The sequence below is a fragment of the Mustelus asterias genome, chromosome 13 (assembly GCF_964213995.1).
Source record: "Mustelus asterias chromosome 13, sMusAst1.hap1.1, whole genome shotgun sequence".
Taxonomy (NCBI): domain Eukaryota; kingdom Metazoa; phylum Chordata; class Chondrichthyes; order Carcharhiniformes; family Triakidae; genus Mustelus; species Mustelus asterias.
In genome coordinates this window covers 21,272,166-21,288,626 of record NC_135813.1, presented here as the reverse complement: position 1 = coordinate 21,288,626, position 16,461 = coordinate 21,272,166, and the positions used below count along the sequence as shown (strand labels likewise).

Sequence of the window (16,461 nt, the reverse complement as noted above, 5' to 3'; positions counted from 1 at the left end):
TGAATAGGAGCATTCTGCTCCTCATTCATGGCCTCCCTGTGGGGGCTGTGATGATAAGGTACAGCTAGTTAGACAGACTGACTCCCTTTTAGTTCTCATAGTATGCATGTGGCGAGAGCAAACCTTGAACCTGTCAGGCATGCATAGGTTAGGTTGCTGTGTGTGTGTGTGTGTGTGTCCGGGTCCAGTTAACCAACGAGTTTCTAATTATGCTAAGGGATAGAATGCTGTTGGCCAGGTAAATAGTGTGCATTAATGTAATTGGACCATCCAGTTTGGATGACAGATTGGGTGGGGATACAAATCTTTGAAAATAGTATATGTGTTCATGTGATGTAATTTTAGAGAGAAGTTGGAATCCATCCTGCCTCTCTCTCCCAATGCATATTGGTCAAATAAAGAACGTCTTTAACTGCATACTCTTGCAAGTTTTGAATTAGCTGAATTCGGCTCAATGCAGGACCCCTTGAGGGAAGCCCCCAGAAAACTCCCCTAACAGCTTCTCTGTTGTCCCCCTAGTTATATGAGGTGAGAAGGGGCTAAGGGGTTGTCAAAGGGGCGGCACGGTGGCACAGTGCTTAGCATTGCTGCCTTACAGCACCAGGGACCCGGGTTCAATTCCAACCTCGGGTGACTGTCTGTGTGGAGTTTGCACATTCTTCCCGTGTCTGTGTGGGTTTCCTCTGGGTGCTCCGGTTTCCTCCCATACTCCAAAGATGTGCGGGTTAGGTTGAATGGCCAGGCTAAATTGCCCCTTTGTGTCAGGAGGACTAGCAGGGTAAATAGGTTAAGGGTATATGTCCTGGGTGGGATTGTGGTCGGTGCAGACTCGCTGAACCAAATGGCCTCCTTCAGCACGAAGGATTCTATGATGATTCTATTATTTTCATAAGACTTTTTGCCTGCAATGGGAGATGCAAGGCACAATTACAGCGGGATATTAGTTGGGAGCAAGTTTAGTCCCAACTTGGTTCTGTAACTATTTGCAAAATGGTGAATCCAGGATGGAGCTGTTTGGCTCTGGCGAAGAGTCATCCAGACTCAAAACATCAGCTTTGTTCTCTCTCCACAGATGCTGCACAACCTGCTGAGGTTTCCCTGCAGTAATATACTTTTATATTATCTGGAGCTGTTTTGAGTTTCTCATATGTTCTTACAATGTTCTTTACTATTTTCTGCTTGCAAGACAAGGCCTTTGGCAAGCGACGAGGATAGACCGGCAGCAGCAATCCAGAAACTCTCTCAATGCATGAAGATATCCACCCTCACTATAATTCCATGGAAGTGGGCTGAAGGCACAAGAATACACAGAGTTTGAAGTTGTGGTGCCACCAATCAACATTTTTCTGATTAATTGTATATTAATTTATCATTTACCTCCAAAGGAGCAACAGTAACTGAAATTTGGTTTAACAATTAAACATTTATGTTCTTTCTTTCCTGATTTGAAGTTAACAATTTGAGGTCCAATTGTAACATATTGTCCTTTTCCCGTTTATAGGTGCCAAGTGGCATCATGCTCTCACAAATGACACAGTAGCTTTGAATGTTGCATCAGCCCAGCTAGCAGCAGCCCAGAAGCAGCCTTTTAGTAAGTGTGAAAGAGGGGCATTAGCAGAATATTCACATGAAGAGGAACAAGCGTAAGTGATAAGAGATGCAAAGTTACAAGTCCATGATATCTCTCTACTGTATAGATGAAGACCTGATAATTGATGCGTGGTGTGGAGCCGATCATGGCAGCCCTAGGGAATTAGTTAGGCCCCATGAAAGGGAGACAAGCAAAGAGAGGGGCTCAGCCAATGCCATATAGGCGCCTTTGGGTCAGTACATCTTGTGGGGAAAGTGGTCATCAGTAAGCACATGGGTATCATAGGGGGTTGCCACCTTGCTGGTATTGGGGGGTAAAAGAGGAACGAGCTAGATTGAGTTCCAAATACAATTGAGAGGTCAACTGTACACAGAGAAGACTGCAGCTGCCAACAGGAGCACAGGTCCAGTGGTGCTGAGGAACAACATACTCCGCAGAAAAGGCAGAGCGTCAGGCATCAGTGGGCCAGAGGAGAAGGAAGCGAGGTAGGAAGACAGCTACCTTGAGATGACCGCAGACCAGTGCTGCAGGAAACTGCAACTCTACAGGCAGATGGTCACAGAAGTTTGTTCTCCTTTCATAGAACATTTCATACTTTGCAGCACTACTCACCATTTCCTGCCAGTAGCCAAAGTCACTGTGGCCTTTGTTATAATCCAGGTCAGAAACTCCAAAGTGTTTTATGAAGTCCACCTGGATCATAAGTTTTGCACTTTGAATTTGGCTAGGGCAAGCATGAGATGTTGCACTTCAGGTATGATTCAAATGATCCACTAGGAGCTTTTATCAAACAAAGTTTATTTAAAAATACAGTTAACATATAGAAAGAAAATTAGCAATAACTTTTACCAATTACAAACAAGAAAAAAAAATCACGACATTGTATAAACCTTAACTAAATGATATGTTCCAACCATAGCTCCTTATAAACATACCCCTGCCACAGGTTTAACACAGAAAACAAGAATGCTCACATGATGCTGTTTGATTCTGCAGCTTTCTTCACACACACACAGGCAAGCTTGAAGAGGGAGAGAAAGACAGAACATTGCATCCAGCCTGAAGTAAAACACCTTCAAACTAAGAAAGCAGCCAGCAGCCAGACCGAAAGTAAAACTTAAAAACTGTCCAAAGGCACCTGACTTATCCATCATTCTTTTGCCAACAATTCAGAACCATAAAAATCTCAGACACTGCATTAGGCCCAGAGTAAAAATGAACAAAACCTTATTTAAACCATTTAAGCAGCAATAAAAGGACTTCTAAGCAGACAGCTCAGTGCCTGCTTATAACTGCGGAGAACACGATTAAAAATACCTTTCTTACAGGTATAGTATCATACCTTGAACCTTTTTGCCTCTGGCTCCATCCAAGACTCAGCAGTGGACTTGGTGCCATTTCACAAACAGCTGTGCACCACTACATGTCGCAACTCACTATCTGCGAATACTCAACAGTACATTCAATTGTAGACAGATCATACTTCACAGGCAGAAAGGACAGTGGGTTTCACCTTCATCACTGGATTTTCCTACAAGTGAGGCATCATCAATTGCACTCTGTAGTCATCAAAGCACCAACTGAGTGCCCAGTGAGGTTCATCAATATGAAGGCTTTCCACACTGTAAACATTCAGCTGATCTGCAACCACACATGTGGGGGCTTGCTTTCATGGCAACATGACTATTTCATTGACTAGTTCAGCCTGCTTCAACTCTTCATTCCAAATTCCAAGAATGAGTTTTAGGGAACAGAGGATATTCCTTGAAGAGTTGGTTATTCACCACTCTACATTAACCTGTCAGAGAAGCATAATACCTGCAGCCATGTGTTCATAAGACAAGTAATGCGCAGACTATTGTGCTTCTGAAGATGTGGCTCTGGCGCATTTATCAGGTAGCCCTGTAATACACTCCAATCAAGATCTTTGCATCAGTTGTAGTCTGCTATGCTCTCCATAACATAACCCTCCAGGGAGAAGCGGATGAAGAAGGTGAAGTGCTGGATGGGTACAGTACAACAGAAGAAGAGGAAGATGATGCAGAGTACAAAGATGACCCAGCTGCACTGGACCAGGCCCAGCAGAGGGATCAAGGGTCTCATCAGGAATCATTTAGATTAGCCTGGTTCCTGTTGAGCCCCACTGACCCACATGGAATATCGTTTGGAATTCACTTTGAGCTAATTATGAAAACATTCTGTTGAAAAGGCAGCCTGAAGCATCAATCCTAACTGCCAGTGAAAGAAGCACATCGGCTTAGAAGTTTCACTGCCCTAGCTCCCCTTCGCTATTCATCGCTCTCTTACTATACGACCACTACAACTCATACGTCTGGTTTAATGTAATGCTGGCTCAAAAAGACAAAGGAGGCAATCTTACCAGGTCGATCTGCAAGGCGAGCCAGCAACATTGTGCAAGAGGCAAAAAACCGGGTTTGTGCCCGGTTTCTCACCTCTCGTGATATTACCAGCCCCAAACTGCCAGTGTAACTAGCCTTGCGCCCTTAATATTCATTAGGCTATTTAAATATTATTCGTGACACAATTATCCAGGTTCACTTGCCTTAACGGCCTCGCCAATGGAGGTTCTCAGTGACGAGGGTCGCATATGGTCCCCCACCAATAGGGACCAGATGTGATGGCCTCACCAGTGGGACTGGAAGCCGTTAAAAAATCCTACAATGTAGAAGGAGGCCATTCGGCCCATCGAGTCTGCACCGATCACAGTCCTACCTAGATCCTATCTCTATAACCCCATGAATTTACCCTAGCTAGTCCCCCTGACACTAAGGGGCAATTTAGCATAACCAATCCACCTAACCCACACATCTTTGGACTGTGGGAGGAAACCGGAGCACCCGGAGGAAACCCACGCAGACACGGGGAGAATGTGCAAACTCCGCACAGACAGTGACCCAAGCCGGGGATTGAACCCAGGTCCCTGGCACTGTGAGGCAGCAGTGCTAATCCCTGTGTCACCATGCCACCCCAACCACTGTGTCACCATGCTGCTCTTCTATGACATCTTCAGTCCTTGGCTACCACTTGTGGAGCACCAACTGACATGCCCAAACATCACTGCACCGTCACCAGGAGCAGTCAAGGCTATATAGTTTGGCATGTTTTCTGAGAATGTAAATGCATTGTTCCTGCATGCACTTTATGGTTCTCCATATGCTTGGCCACTCTCTCAAAAGGAGGAGCTCAGGCCCTCAAAGCACTGCGCTATGGTGGTACAAGTCAGTCAGCAAGATAGACTTAGTCCATGAGCCTGCACTGACTCAGGAACTCTGACACAGAACACGTCTGTTGTTGCTGACCCAAGTAGAGCCCCCTTTCCTGTGATTCCCATGGTGCTGCTTCTGTGGCCTACTAAGCAGGACTGTGTCTGTCTCTTGAACATTAGAAACTGTGGGAGACACAAGGGATCATGAACTAGCCTCATGACATACCAATCCAGCCTCCTCAACAGCCAGAAGCTCCTGGCAGAAGGTTAAAGTAAGACATATGTTGTAAGAAATCAGAGTCTTTAATAAACTGACATTTTCCTCAAGAGTATAGAACTTTTATGAGATTAGCTGAACAGCACTCCAGAAAGATAATTTCTGAACACATCAATCCATGACTCTAATTAATCCAGGAAATGGCTAGGTTCAGGCTGCCATTTTATAATTCATTCACAAGATGGGGTGTCGCTGGCTGGGCCAGCATATATTGCCCACCCCAAATTCCCTTGAAAAGGTGGTGGGTTCCAACATCTTGAACCACTGCAGTTCATGTGGTGTAAGTATACCCATAGGGCTGTTAGGGAGGAGAGTCCCAGGAATCAGACCCAGCAACAGTAAAGGAATGGCAATATATTTTCAATTCAGGAAGAACAACGACTTGGAAGGGAACGTGTAGTTGATGGTATTCCCATACATATGCTGCCCTTGTCCTTCTACATGGTTGTAGTCATGGGTTTGGAAGATGCTGCCTAAAGAGCCTTGGTGAGTTCCGGCAGTGTATCGTGTATGCGCTGCTGTTACTGTACATCGGCGGTGGAGGGAGTGGATGTTGAAGGTGGTGGATCGGGTCTCAATCAAGCGGGCTACTTTATCCTGGATGATGTTGAGCTTCTTGGGCATTGTTGGAGCTGCTCTCATCCAGGCAAGGGGAGAAAATTCCATCACACTCCTGACTTGTGCCTTGCAGACGGTGGACAGGCTTTGGGGAGTCAGGAGGCTCACCACAGAATTCCTAGCCTCTGAACTGGACTAGCCATTTAAATACTGTGGCTACAAGAGCAGATCAGTTTCTGGTCAATAGTAATCTCCAGGATGTTGATAGTAGGGGTTTCAGCAAAGGTAATGCCATTGAATGCCAACGGACGATGATAAGATATTCTCTTGTTGGGGATGGGCATTGCCTGGCACTTGTGGTGTAAATGTTTCTTGCCATTTGTCAGCCAAAGTCTGGTTGTTATCGAACTTCTGACCTTATCATGGAAGCAAGGTCACTGATGAAGCAGTTAAAGATGGTTTGGGTCAAGGGCACTATTCTAAGGAATTACTGCGGTGATGTCCTGGAACGGAGATGATTGACCTTCAACCACCACAAAAATCTTCCCTTGTGCCAGGTATAACTCCAACCAGCATAGGGCTTTCAACTTGATTCCCATTGATTCCAGTTTTGTGAGGGCTCCTTGATCACACACTCGGTCAAATGCTGCCTTGATGTCAAGGGCAGGTACTCTCATGTCACCTCTGGAATTCAGCTCTTTTGTCCAGTTTTAAACCAATGAGGTCAGAAGCTGAATGACCTTGAGCTTCAATGAACAGGTTATTGCTAAGCAGGTTGCACTTGATAGCACTGTTGATGACCCCTTCCATCATTTTACCAATGGGCACATGGGATTGCAGGTAATGTCTTGAGTTGGATAGAAAGCAAACATTTGATTTGTCACATGTATTAACATAGTGAAAAATATTGTTCCTTGCGCATTAGACAAAGCATACTGTGCATAGAGAAGGAAAGGAGAGTGCAGTATATAGTGTTACAGTCATAGCTAGGATGTGAAGAAAGATCAACTTAATGCAAGGTAGGTTCATTCAAAAGTCTGATGGCAGCAGGGAAGAGGCTGTTCTCGAGTCGGTGGGTACGTGACCTCAGATTTTTATATCTTTTTCCCGACAGAATAAGGTGGAAGAGAGAATGTCCGGGGTGTGTGGGGTCCTTAATTATGCTGGCTGTTTTTCCAAGGCCCCCGGAAGTGCAGACAGTGACAATGGATGGGAGGCTGGTTTGCGGAATGGACTGGGCTTCATTCACGACCCTTTGTAGTTTCTTGCAGTCTTGGGCAGAGCAGCAGCCATACCAAGCTGTGATGCAACCAGAAAGAATGCTTTCTATGGTGCATCTGTAGAAGTTGCTGAGAGTTGTAGCAGACATGCCAAATTTCCCTAGTCTTCTGAGAAAGTAGAGACGTTGGTGGGGTTTCTTAACTATAGTGTCCGCATGGAGGAACCAGGACAAGTTGTTGGTGGTCTGGGCACCTAAAAACTTGAAGCTCTCGACCATTTCTACTTCATTCCCATTGATGTAGATGGGGCATGCCCTCCACTACGCTGCCTGAAGTCGATGACTATCTCCTTCATTTTGTTGACATTAAGGAAGAGATTATTGTCATCGCACCAGCTCACCAGATTCTCTATCTCTTTCCTGTATTACGTCCCGTCATTGTTTGAGATCCGACCCACTGCGGTGGTGTCATCAGCAAATTTGAAAATCGAGTTGTAGGGGAATTTGGCCATACAATCAAAGGCATATAAGGAGTATAGTAAGGGGCTGAGGACACAGCCTTGCGGAGCACTGGTGTTGAGGATGAGCATGGTGTTGTTGCCTATCCTTACTGACTGCAGTCTGTGGGTTAGGAAGTCTAGGATCCAGTTGCAGAGGTAGGAGCCGGAGGCCCAGGCCACGAATTTTGGAGATGAGTCTCGTAGGAATAATGGTGTTAAAGGCAGAGCTGTGGTCGATGAATAGGAGTCTGACATGGGTGTCTTTGTTATCTAGGTGTTCCAGGGTTGAGTGTAGGGCTAGGGAGATGGCGTTTGCTGTGGACCTGTTGTGGCAATAGACGAACTGTAGTGGGCCCAGGCAGTCTGGAAGGCAGGAAATGATTTGTGCCATGACTAACCTTTCGAAGCACTTCATAATGATGAATGTCAGAGCCACCGGACGACAGTCATTAAGGCACGCTTGCCTGGCTTTTCTTTGGTACTGGGATGACGGTCGTCTTCTTGAAGCAGGTAACGCCCTCACATTGGTGTAAAGAGAGTTTGAAGATGTCTGTGAATACCCCTGCCAGCTGGTCCGCGCAGGACCTGATTGGTCGTCCGGGTACTCCACCTGGGCCAGTTGCTTTCCATGGGTTGACTTTTGAGAAGGCTCCTCTGACGTCAGCAATGGGGACTTCGGATACAGGTTCGTCTGAGGCTTTCGAGCTAGAGGGCGTGCTCTCACCGACCTCTTGCTCAAAACGGGCATAGAATACGCTGAGCTTTTCGGGGAGGGGTGCATTAGAACTGTCGATTTTACCTGCTTTTATCTTGTAGCCCGTTATGTCTTGCAGAACTTGCCTTTGTCAGTGGGAGTCCATGTGGCTAGCCTGGGATTCTAGCTTGGTCCAGTATTGTCTTTTGGCATCTTTGATGGATCTCCTTGGATCATACCTGGCTTTCTTGTATAGGTCAGGGTCGCCTGGCTTGAATGCCTTAGACCTGGATTTCAGCAAGCAGTGGATATCCCTGTTCATCCATGGTTTCCGGTTGGGAAACACGCGGATTTGCTTCTTTGGCACATGGTCTTCGACACAGTTAATGAAGTCAGTTACTGTAATGGCGTACTCATTTAGGCTGGTCACAACGTTTTAAAATATTGACTAGTCTACTGACTCTAAGCAGTTGACTCCAGCCAACACTGCACGACTTTCTTTGATGAATTCTCCCGTTTCAGTTTTTGCTGGTAAGCTGGGAGCAGGGGCACAGCCTTGTGGTCTGAGTTACCAAAGTGTGGATGGGCGATAGAGCAGTAGGCATTTTTGATTTGTGTAGCAGTGGTCTAGCATGTTTGGGCCTCTGGTGGAACAGGAGATGTATTGGTGGTATCTTGGTAGAACACTCTTGAGCTTGGTCTGATTGAGGTCCCCGGCCACGATGAACAAGGCCTCGGGATGTTTCGTCTCAAGGCTATTTGTGGTGGCGTATATATCATCCAGCGCGGTCTTCACGTCCGCATGGGGTGGGATGTAAATTGCTGACAGGATAATAGAGATGAACTCCCGCGGAAGGCACTATGGGCAGCATAAGAGTCTTTTTCTGATTGGCAGTCAGTGACTAGTGGGGTCCCACAGGGATCTATGCTAGGACCTCAACTGTTCACATTACATATTAATGATTTGGAAGAGGGAATTGAATGTATCTCCAAATTTTCAAATGATACACAGTTGGGTGGCAGGGTGAGCTGTGAGGAGGATGTAAGAGATGCTTCAGTATGATTTGGACAGGCTGAGTGTGTGGGCAGTATAATGTGGATAAATGTGAGGCTATCCACTTTGGTAGCAATGGTAGGAAGGCAGATTACTTGAATGGGTGTAAATTGAGAGAGGTGAATACTCAACAAGACTTTGGAGTCTTCATGCATCAGTCACTGAAAGTAAGCATGCAGGTACAGCAGGGAGTAAAAAAGACAAATGATATGTTGGCCTTCATAGCGAGGGGGTTTGAGCATAAGGATAGGGATGTTTTGCTGCAATTGTATAGGGCATTGGTGAGGCCACGCCTGGAGTATTGTGTGCTGTTTTGGTGTCCTTATCTGAGGAAGGCTGTCCTTGCTATAGAGGGAGTACAGTGAAGGTTTACCAGACTGATTCCTTGGATGGCAGATCTGTCATATGAGGAGAGACTAAGTCGGTTAGGATTAAATTCATTGGAGTTTAGAAGAGTGAGAGGGGATCGCATAAAAACTTATAAAATTCTAACAAGGTTAGACTGGGTAGATTCAGAAAGAATGTTCCCAATGGTGGGGGAGTCAAGAACTTCGAGTCATAGTTTGAGGATAAGGGATAAACCTTTTAGAACTCAGGTGAAGAGAAAGTTCTTCACCCAGAGGGTGGTGAATGTGTGGAATTCACTACCACTGAATGTAGTTGAGGCAAAAACGTTGTCCGATTTCAAGAAGAAATTAGATATAGCTCTTGGGGCTAAAGGGATATGGGGGGGGGGGGGCGTGTCGGAAATCAGGATATTAAATTCGATGATCAGCCATGATCAAGATGAATGGCGGAGCAGGCTCAAAGGGCTGAATGGCCTACTTCTGCTTCTAGTTTCTATGTTTCTATCAAGTGTAGACATATTAATAGCCAGGTTGGATTTGTCCTGCTTTTGCAGGGCATACCTGGGCAATTTTCCACATTGCTTGATAGATGCCAGTGTTGTAGCTGTGCTGGAACAGCTTGGATAGGGGCTCGGCAAGTTCTGAAGCACAAGTCTTCAGTACTAGTGCCCAAATATTGTTGCAGCATTCAATCCCTACGGCAGTTTGTTGATATCACATGGAATGAACCCAATTGGCTGAAGTGCTGGGGACCTCTGCAGGAGGCCATGTCATCCACCCAACACTTCTGGCTGAAGATTATCTTTTGCACTGATGTGCTAGGCTCCTCCATCATTGAAGGTGGGAATATTTGTGGAGCCTCCTCTAGTGAGCTATTCCACCATCATTCATGACTGGATGTGGCAGGCAGAACTTAGATCTGATCTGTAGTTGTTGAATAGCTTAATCCTGTTTGTTTATTTCTTGCTGCTTATGCTGTTTGGCTCATGGTAACATGTTCAAGCTTCACCAGAATGACATCTAATTTTTAGGTATGTCTGGTGCTCCTGGCATGCCCTCCTGCACTCTATATTGAACCAGGGTTGATCCCTTGGCTTGGTGGTAATGATAGAGTGGGTGATATACTGGGCAATGAGGTTAAAGATATTGGTTGCATACAGTTCTGCTTCTGCCCCACAACACCTCATGGATGCCTAGTTTTGAGTTGATAGATCTGTTCAAAGTCTATCCCATACATCATGATGGTAGTGCCACAATTGCAGGGTTTCCTCATCGTGAAGAGGCAAAGAAAGCTGCTGAGAAGAAGCAGTGAAAACTGCTCGGGTTAAGGACCATGCGGGATGCTTTTAAGGGTTCAGTTTCCATGCAAAAGAAAGAGAAAGACAGAAGGAGTGGGGGAATTATTGAAGTGTGCCTTGCTGGTGATAATTGGATCTAAAAAATTCAGATGGAGTGAAACAATTGTTGAAGGACACTACAAGTTTTGACGTGAACTGGCGCGGGGAGATGAGACCCTGCTGGGGGGTGACTATGAAACTGCATAGCTGCCAGAGGTATGGCACAGAGTAAAAACATTAAGACATATTTTGGCTATGTTTGTCTGTTAATGAGAAATTATTTTCTTTCGTTTGACAAATCAGTTGCCTGTTAATTAATATTTGATCTATTTTGATTTTGTGGGCAGCACGGTGGCACAGTGGTTGGCATTGCTGTCTCAGAGCTCCAGGGACCTGGGTTCAATTCAGGCCTTGGGTGACTGTGTGGTCTTTGCACATTCTCCCAGTGTCTGTGTGGGTTTCCTCCTGGTGCTCTGGTTTCCTTCCATAATCTAAAGATATGCAGTTAGCTAGATTGGCATTGCTAAATTGCTCCTTAGTGTCTCAACGTGTAGGTTAGATGGATTAACCATGGTAAAGGTGTGGGATTACAGAGATAGGGTGGGGGAGAGCCTGGGTTAGATACCCTGTCACAGAGTCGATGCAGACTCAATGGGCCGAATGGTCTCTTCTGAACTGTAGGGATTCTATGATTCTAGTTTGTTTTGTTACAGCAAAAGTATTGAACTGGAATCTCGTCCATCATTTCTTACATTGGTATTGTGACAATTCCTTTCTTTTAAAAAGTTAATTGATCTCTGCAGGGATTGTAACACCAGATTTGTAATGAAACCAAGATAGAATGAGGCCCTAATCAACACCCAAGATGCTTTGAAGCATAATGTTGTGATGCTGATTCAGTGATTCCACGGAGGACCATTAGTGTGCATGTGGGTTCACACCCTCAAAAAGAAGTGCTATCCCATCCTGTTAACTTTGCATTTGGATCACAATGATGAACCCTGATGGTCATTTAATTTCTATCTGTTATATCCTTCTCAAAAAGCCTGCTAGGAAATAAATGCTTTGCGCCTGCTCCAATTGCGGTGCTCGTTCCCCCCGAAAATTAATAATGGTGCTCTCCTTGGCAAATATGGAAAGGGCGGATGGAACCCAAAAAATTTTCAAGGAGGTGCAGGCCTTTTTTGAGGTGATAATTTTATTCGTATGTGGCTGCTTTTGGTGGTCTAGATGTGGTGGGTAACAATGGTAAAAGGTGGTCCCAACTCCTAATTTATGAGGTTGTGTAGGTCTACCAAAACCCAGGTCATGACTTCCTGAAGTTGAGTTGACCAATTATAGTGCCCGAGATTGATAAAGCTCAACTGTTTCAATTATAGGACTGTATTGAAGCCATATTTGCAATTTCATGCCCAACTCAAATGTGCATCTATTAAGGTTTCAGAATTTCCTGATTTAGGATCTCAATCAATTTTCCCGACAAGTAGGTAGCACTAATATTTTGTGCCACATCTGTTCCATTTTCATGGAAGTGCATGACATGTGCCTCCTCAAATTAAATCTATTGTTCCTTCTCAGCACTGTTCAAATAAGAGGAATAGTGTATTACTAAGTTGCTGATCTTTATTGGAACTATATACCAATTTTTGCTGGGTCAAACAACTGCTGACAGTACTTCTGATATGGCATTGGCTGCCTATTCTGGTTCTTCTAATGTTCTTTGAGGCAGTCAGCTTGATAGACCAATGCAGCATCACCCTGGGATGCAGTTCGTTCATCTGTGCCTCTTCTTCCCAGCCACAAGTGAATGGCCATCCAGAAGAAATTCAGGTAAAGTCAGCAGGTTTCATGGAATTTTTCACAAAGGATAAGTAGTGGATGGCTCTGTATCAGTAGCATGCAATTAGTGTTGAGATTCTATACAGAAAATGCTCTTGATGCTTCATTTACCTAGCTTCTCAACCAATATTGTGAAACATGTTGGTTCATTCTGTGTATTTTAAGGGAGAAATATCAAGTACTGTAATTCTACAACTAGGTCCACAGCAGACACCATTTCCCTGGCCCTGCGCTCAACCCTGGAACACCTAGATAACAAGGACACCTACGTCAGACTCCTATTTATTGACCAAAGTTCAGCCTTCAACACCATTATTCCCACAAAACTCATCTCCAAACTTTGTGGTCTGGGCCTCGGCACCTCCCTCTGCGATTGGATCCTGAACTTCCTAACTCATAGACCACAATCAGTAAGGATAAGCAACAACACTCCCTCCACGATCATCCTCAACACCGGTGCCCCACAAGGAAGTGTTCTCAGCCCCGTACTATCCTCCTTATTCACCTATGACTGTGTGGTCAAATTCCCCTCCAATTCGATTTTCAAGTTTGCTGAGACACCACCATAGTGGGTCGGATCTCAAACAATGACGAGACAGAGTACAGGAATGAGATAGAGAATCTGGTGAAGCAACAATAATTTCTCCCTCAATGTCAACAAAATGAAGGAGATGGTCATCAACTTCAGGAAGCATAAAGGAGAACATGCCCCTGTCTTCATCAACGGGGACAAAGTAGAAATGGTCGAGAGCTTCAAGTTTTTAGGTGTGTAGATCACCAACAACCTGGCCTGGTCCCCTCATGTTGACACTATAGTTAAGAAAGCCTACCAATGCCTCTACTTTCTCAGAAGACTAGGGAAATTTGGCATGTCAGCTACGACTCTCACCAACTTTTACAGATGCACCATAGAAAACATTCTTTCTGGTTGTATCACAGCTTGGTATGACTCCTGCTCTGCCTAAGACCGCAAGGAACTACAAAAGGTCATGAATGTAGTCCAATCCATCACGTAAACCAGCCTCCCATCCACTGACTCTGTCGACACTTCCCGCTGCCTCGGCAAAGCAGCCAGCATAATTAAGGACCCTACACACCCCGGACATTCTCTCTTCCATCTTCTTCCTTCGGGAAAAAGATACAAAAGTCTGAGGTCACGTATCAACCAACTCAAGAACAGTTTCTTCCCTGCTGCTGTCAGACTTTTGAATGGACTTACCTTGCATTAAGTTGATCTTTCTCTACATCCTAACTATGACTGTAACACTACGTTCTGCAGTCTCTCGTTTCCTTCTCTATGAACGGTATGTTTGTCTGTACAGTGCACGAGAAACAGTACTTTTCACATGTTAATACATGTGACAATAATAAATCAAATCACGATTTTCTAATTTTATGAAGTTATTGGCATGCATCATGAACTGCATCTTGAATACCCTCCTTGAAACTTTATCCAGTGGTAAGTTGTACACCATGCTGACAACTGAAGGCAAGTTCTATGTTAAAGCTACCCAATAGTACAGAGAAAATGAAGCACTTCTTAAAATATACAACGCAGTTTCATTTCCCAAAGGTAGGAGAGTCTAAAACTAGAGGGCTTAGGTTAAAGGTGAGGAGGGAGAGAGACAAAAGGGTCCAGAGGGGCAATTCTTTTAAACACAAAGGGTGGTGAGTGTCTGAAACAAGCTGCCAGAGGTAGTAGTAGAGGCAGGTACAATTTTGTCTTTTAAAAAGACAGTTACATGGGTAAGATGGGTATAGAGGGATATGGGCCAAACACGGCCAATGGGAATAGCTTAGTGGTTTAAAAAAAAGGGCAGCATGGACAAGTTGGGCCGAAGGGCCTGTTTCCATGCTGTGAACCTCTATGACTCTATTTAAGTTACCAGAATTGTGGTTTGAAACATTGATATTACTGTGTTTCACTGGATAAATAAGGTGGGGAGGAGTCATTATGGTGTTCAAAATCAGTCAGTCAGTTTTCCTACTATCAAACCAGATAGACAATTACTAGAATCACTCTTGTACAATGTACAAAGAAAAACTTACTGGGATTAGACTGGTCATTTTCTAGTGGGTGGTCACTGTAAAAACCTGAAAGAAAACAAAGAATTAGTGATCTGCAGTTTATGGTTATAATGCGCTTATAACTCAGGGAATAAAGTTGATCTTTTATGTTGTTTTAGGTCCTAACATTTTTTGCATACTAAGCGAATGTTCCTGTATTTAAAAAAATGAATACATTTAATTTGAATAACTAATTGTCACATCAATTCATTTACATTTGCAGAATATTCAACATTTCATGAGTACCACCCAATTGAACTTAATTCAAGGACAGATTTTCATGAAATTATTTTGCTAACGTTGTTTCCAGCCTATTTAATGAACAATAATATATAAAACAATTGAAAGTTCTAGCTTCTTTAGTCTGGATCTCGTAGCATGCAGGGTCAGACACAACTTTAAACCAAAATACAGCAACTAGAAGTAAAGTTTGATATCTTTTTTGCTTTGGTTCTATTTGCATTTGAAAACAAAATCAAAGAAACCAAGACTGTGGGATCAAGGGAAGATACAGGACTAGTTATACTGCTAGTAATGGGTTTAACCATAAAGAAATTGAAGTACAAGAATCAACATTTTGAAATGTCACATTATGGGACCAGCAGCCAATATAAATCAACAACAATAAGGATGAAGGGTGAACAGGATTTGCTATGTAATAGAATTGGCTGGCAGAGTTTTTGAATGATCGCAAGTGGAGTAGAATAGGAGATGAAATGGCAGATGTTGGCATCAATAATTTAGGCGAACTTCAAATCAGAAGAATCATAGAATCTCCACAATGCAGAAAGAGGCCATTTGGCCCATCGAGCTTGCACCAACAACAATCCCACCCAGGCCCTATCACCGTAATCTCACGTATTTACCCTGCTAATTCCCCATATACTAATGGGCAATTTAGCATTGCCAATCCACCTAACCTGCACATCTTTGGATTGTGGGAGGAAACTGAAGCACCCGAGGAAACCCACGCAGACACAGGGAGAATATGCAAACTCCACACAGTGACCCAAGCCAGGAATCGAACCCAGGTCCCTGGCGCTGATAGGCAGCAGTGCTAACCACTGTGCCACAGAAGCATAGATAAAATTCTAATCTGAAAAAAATCCAAAAATCTAGCCACCAAATAAACCGGTTCATCATTTTCATCACCGTCATTTGAGGACCTAACTCCATAACTTGCAAATGCAAGTATCTTTAGTAAACCAGGTACTTCAGCAGCTTATCTCAGGTTTTGGGAGGCAAAGATTTTTATAACTACCTTTTCACAAAATCACAAAAGCCAATTGCTGTTAAAGGAGGTAATTTGGCTCATCTTATTTCACCTGTGCAAAAAAAACATTAAGTCACCCCATTGCAGCATGAATTTTTGCTTTTTCTTTTGGACTGGAAGCTCACTGCACACATTGATCCCCTTGCACGAGGAACATTTCAACATTAGTCCGAAAACTATTTTTTTACCTGTTTGAAACTCCATTCCATTGAGCTATCCTTGCATATATTTTTTTAAACAATATTCCAGATTTATCATCTGAATTGCACCGCAAGAGAATTGCATCCATCCACCTCCTATACTCCCGACCTACAAACATAAATACGGGTGCACTGGATATGATTTGGATTCAAAGTACTATTCGATATGGTGCCAGAAGCTGAATGCCCTTCTGGCATGCATGTTGTGATGCCAGCTGCTTCCAGTGCAGCACATGCTGATTAATTCCCGAATGTGCTAGAAGAGCTGAAGTGGTGTTA

The 16,461-nt window shown here is 44.1% G+C and overlaps 1 protein-coding gene across 1 annotated transcript in view; it reads right to left on the bottom strand.

The window, feature by feature from the left end:
• LOC144503088 (nuclear receptor subfamily 6 group A member 1) overlaps window positions 1-16,461 on the bottom strand; it is a 387,078-nt gene that overhangs the window by 326,662 nt on the left and 43,955 nt on the right. The window contains exon 2 of the mRNA XM_078227588.1: window positions 14,692-14,736. Within this exon, the coding sequence (XP_078083714.1) occupies window positions 14,692-14,736 (45 nt within the window). The remainder of the gene's footprint in view (window positions 1-14,691; window positions 14,737-16,461) is intronic.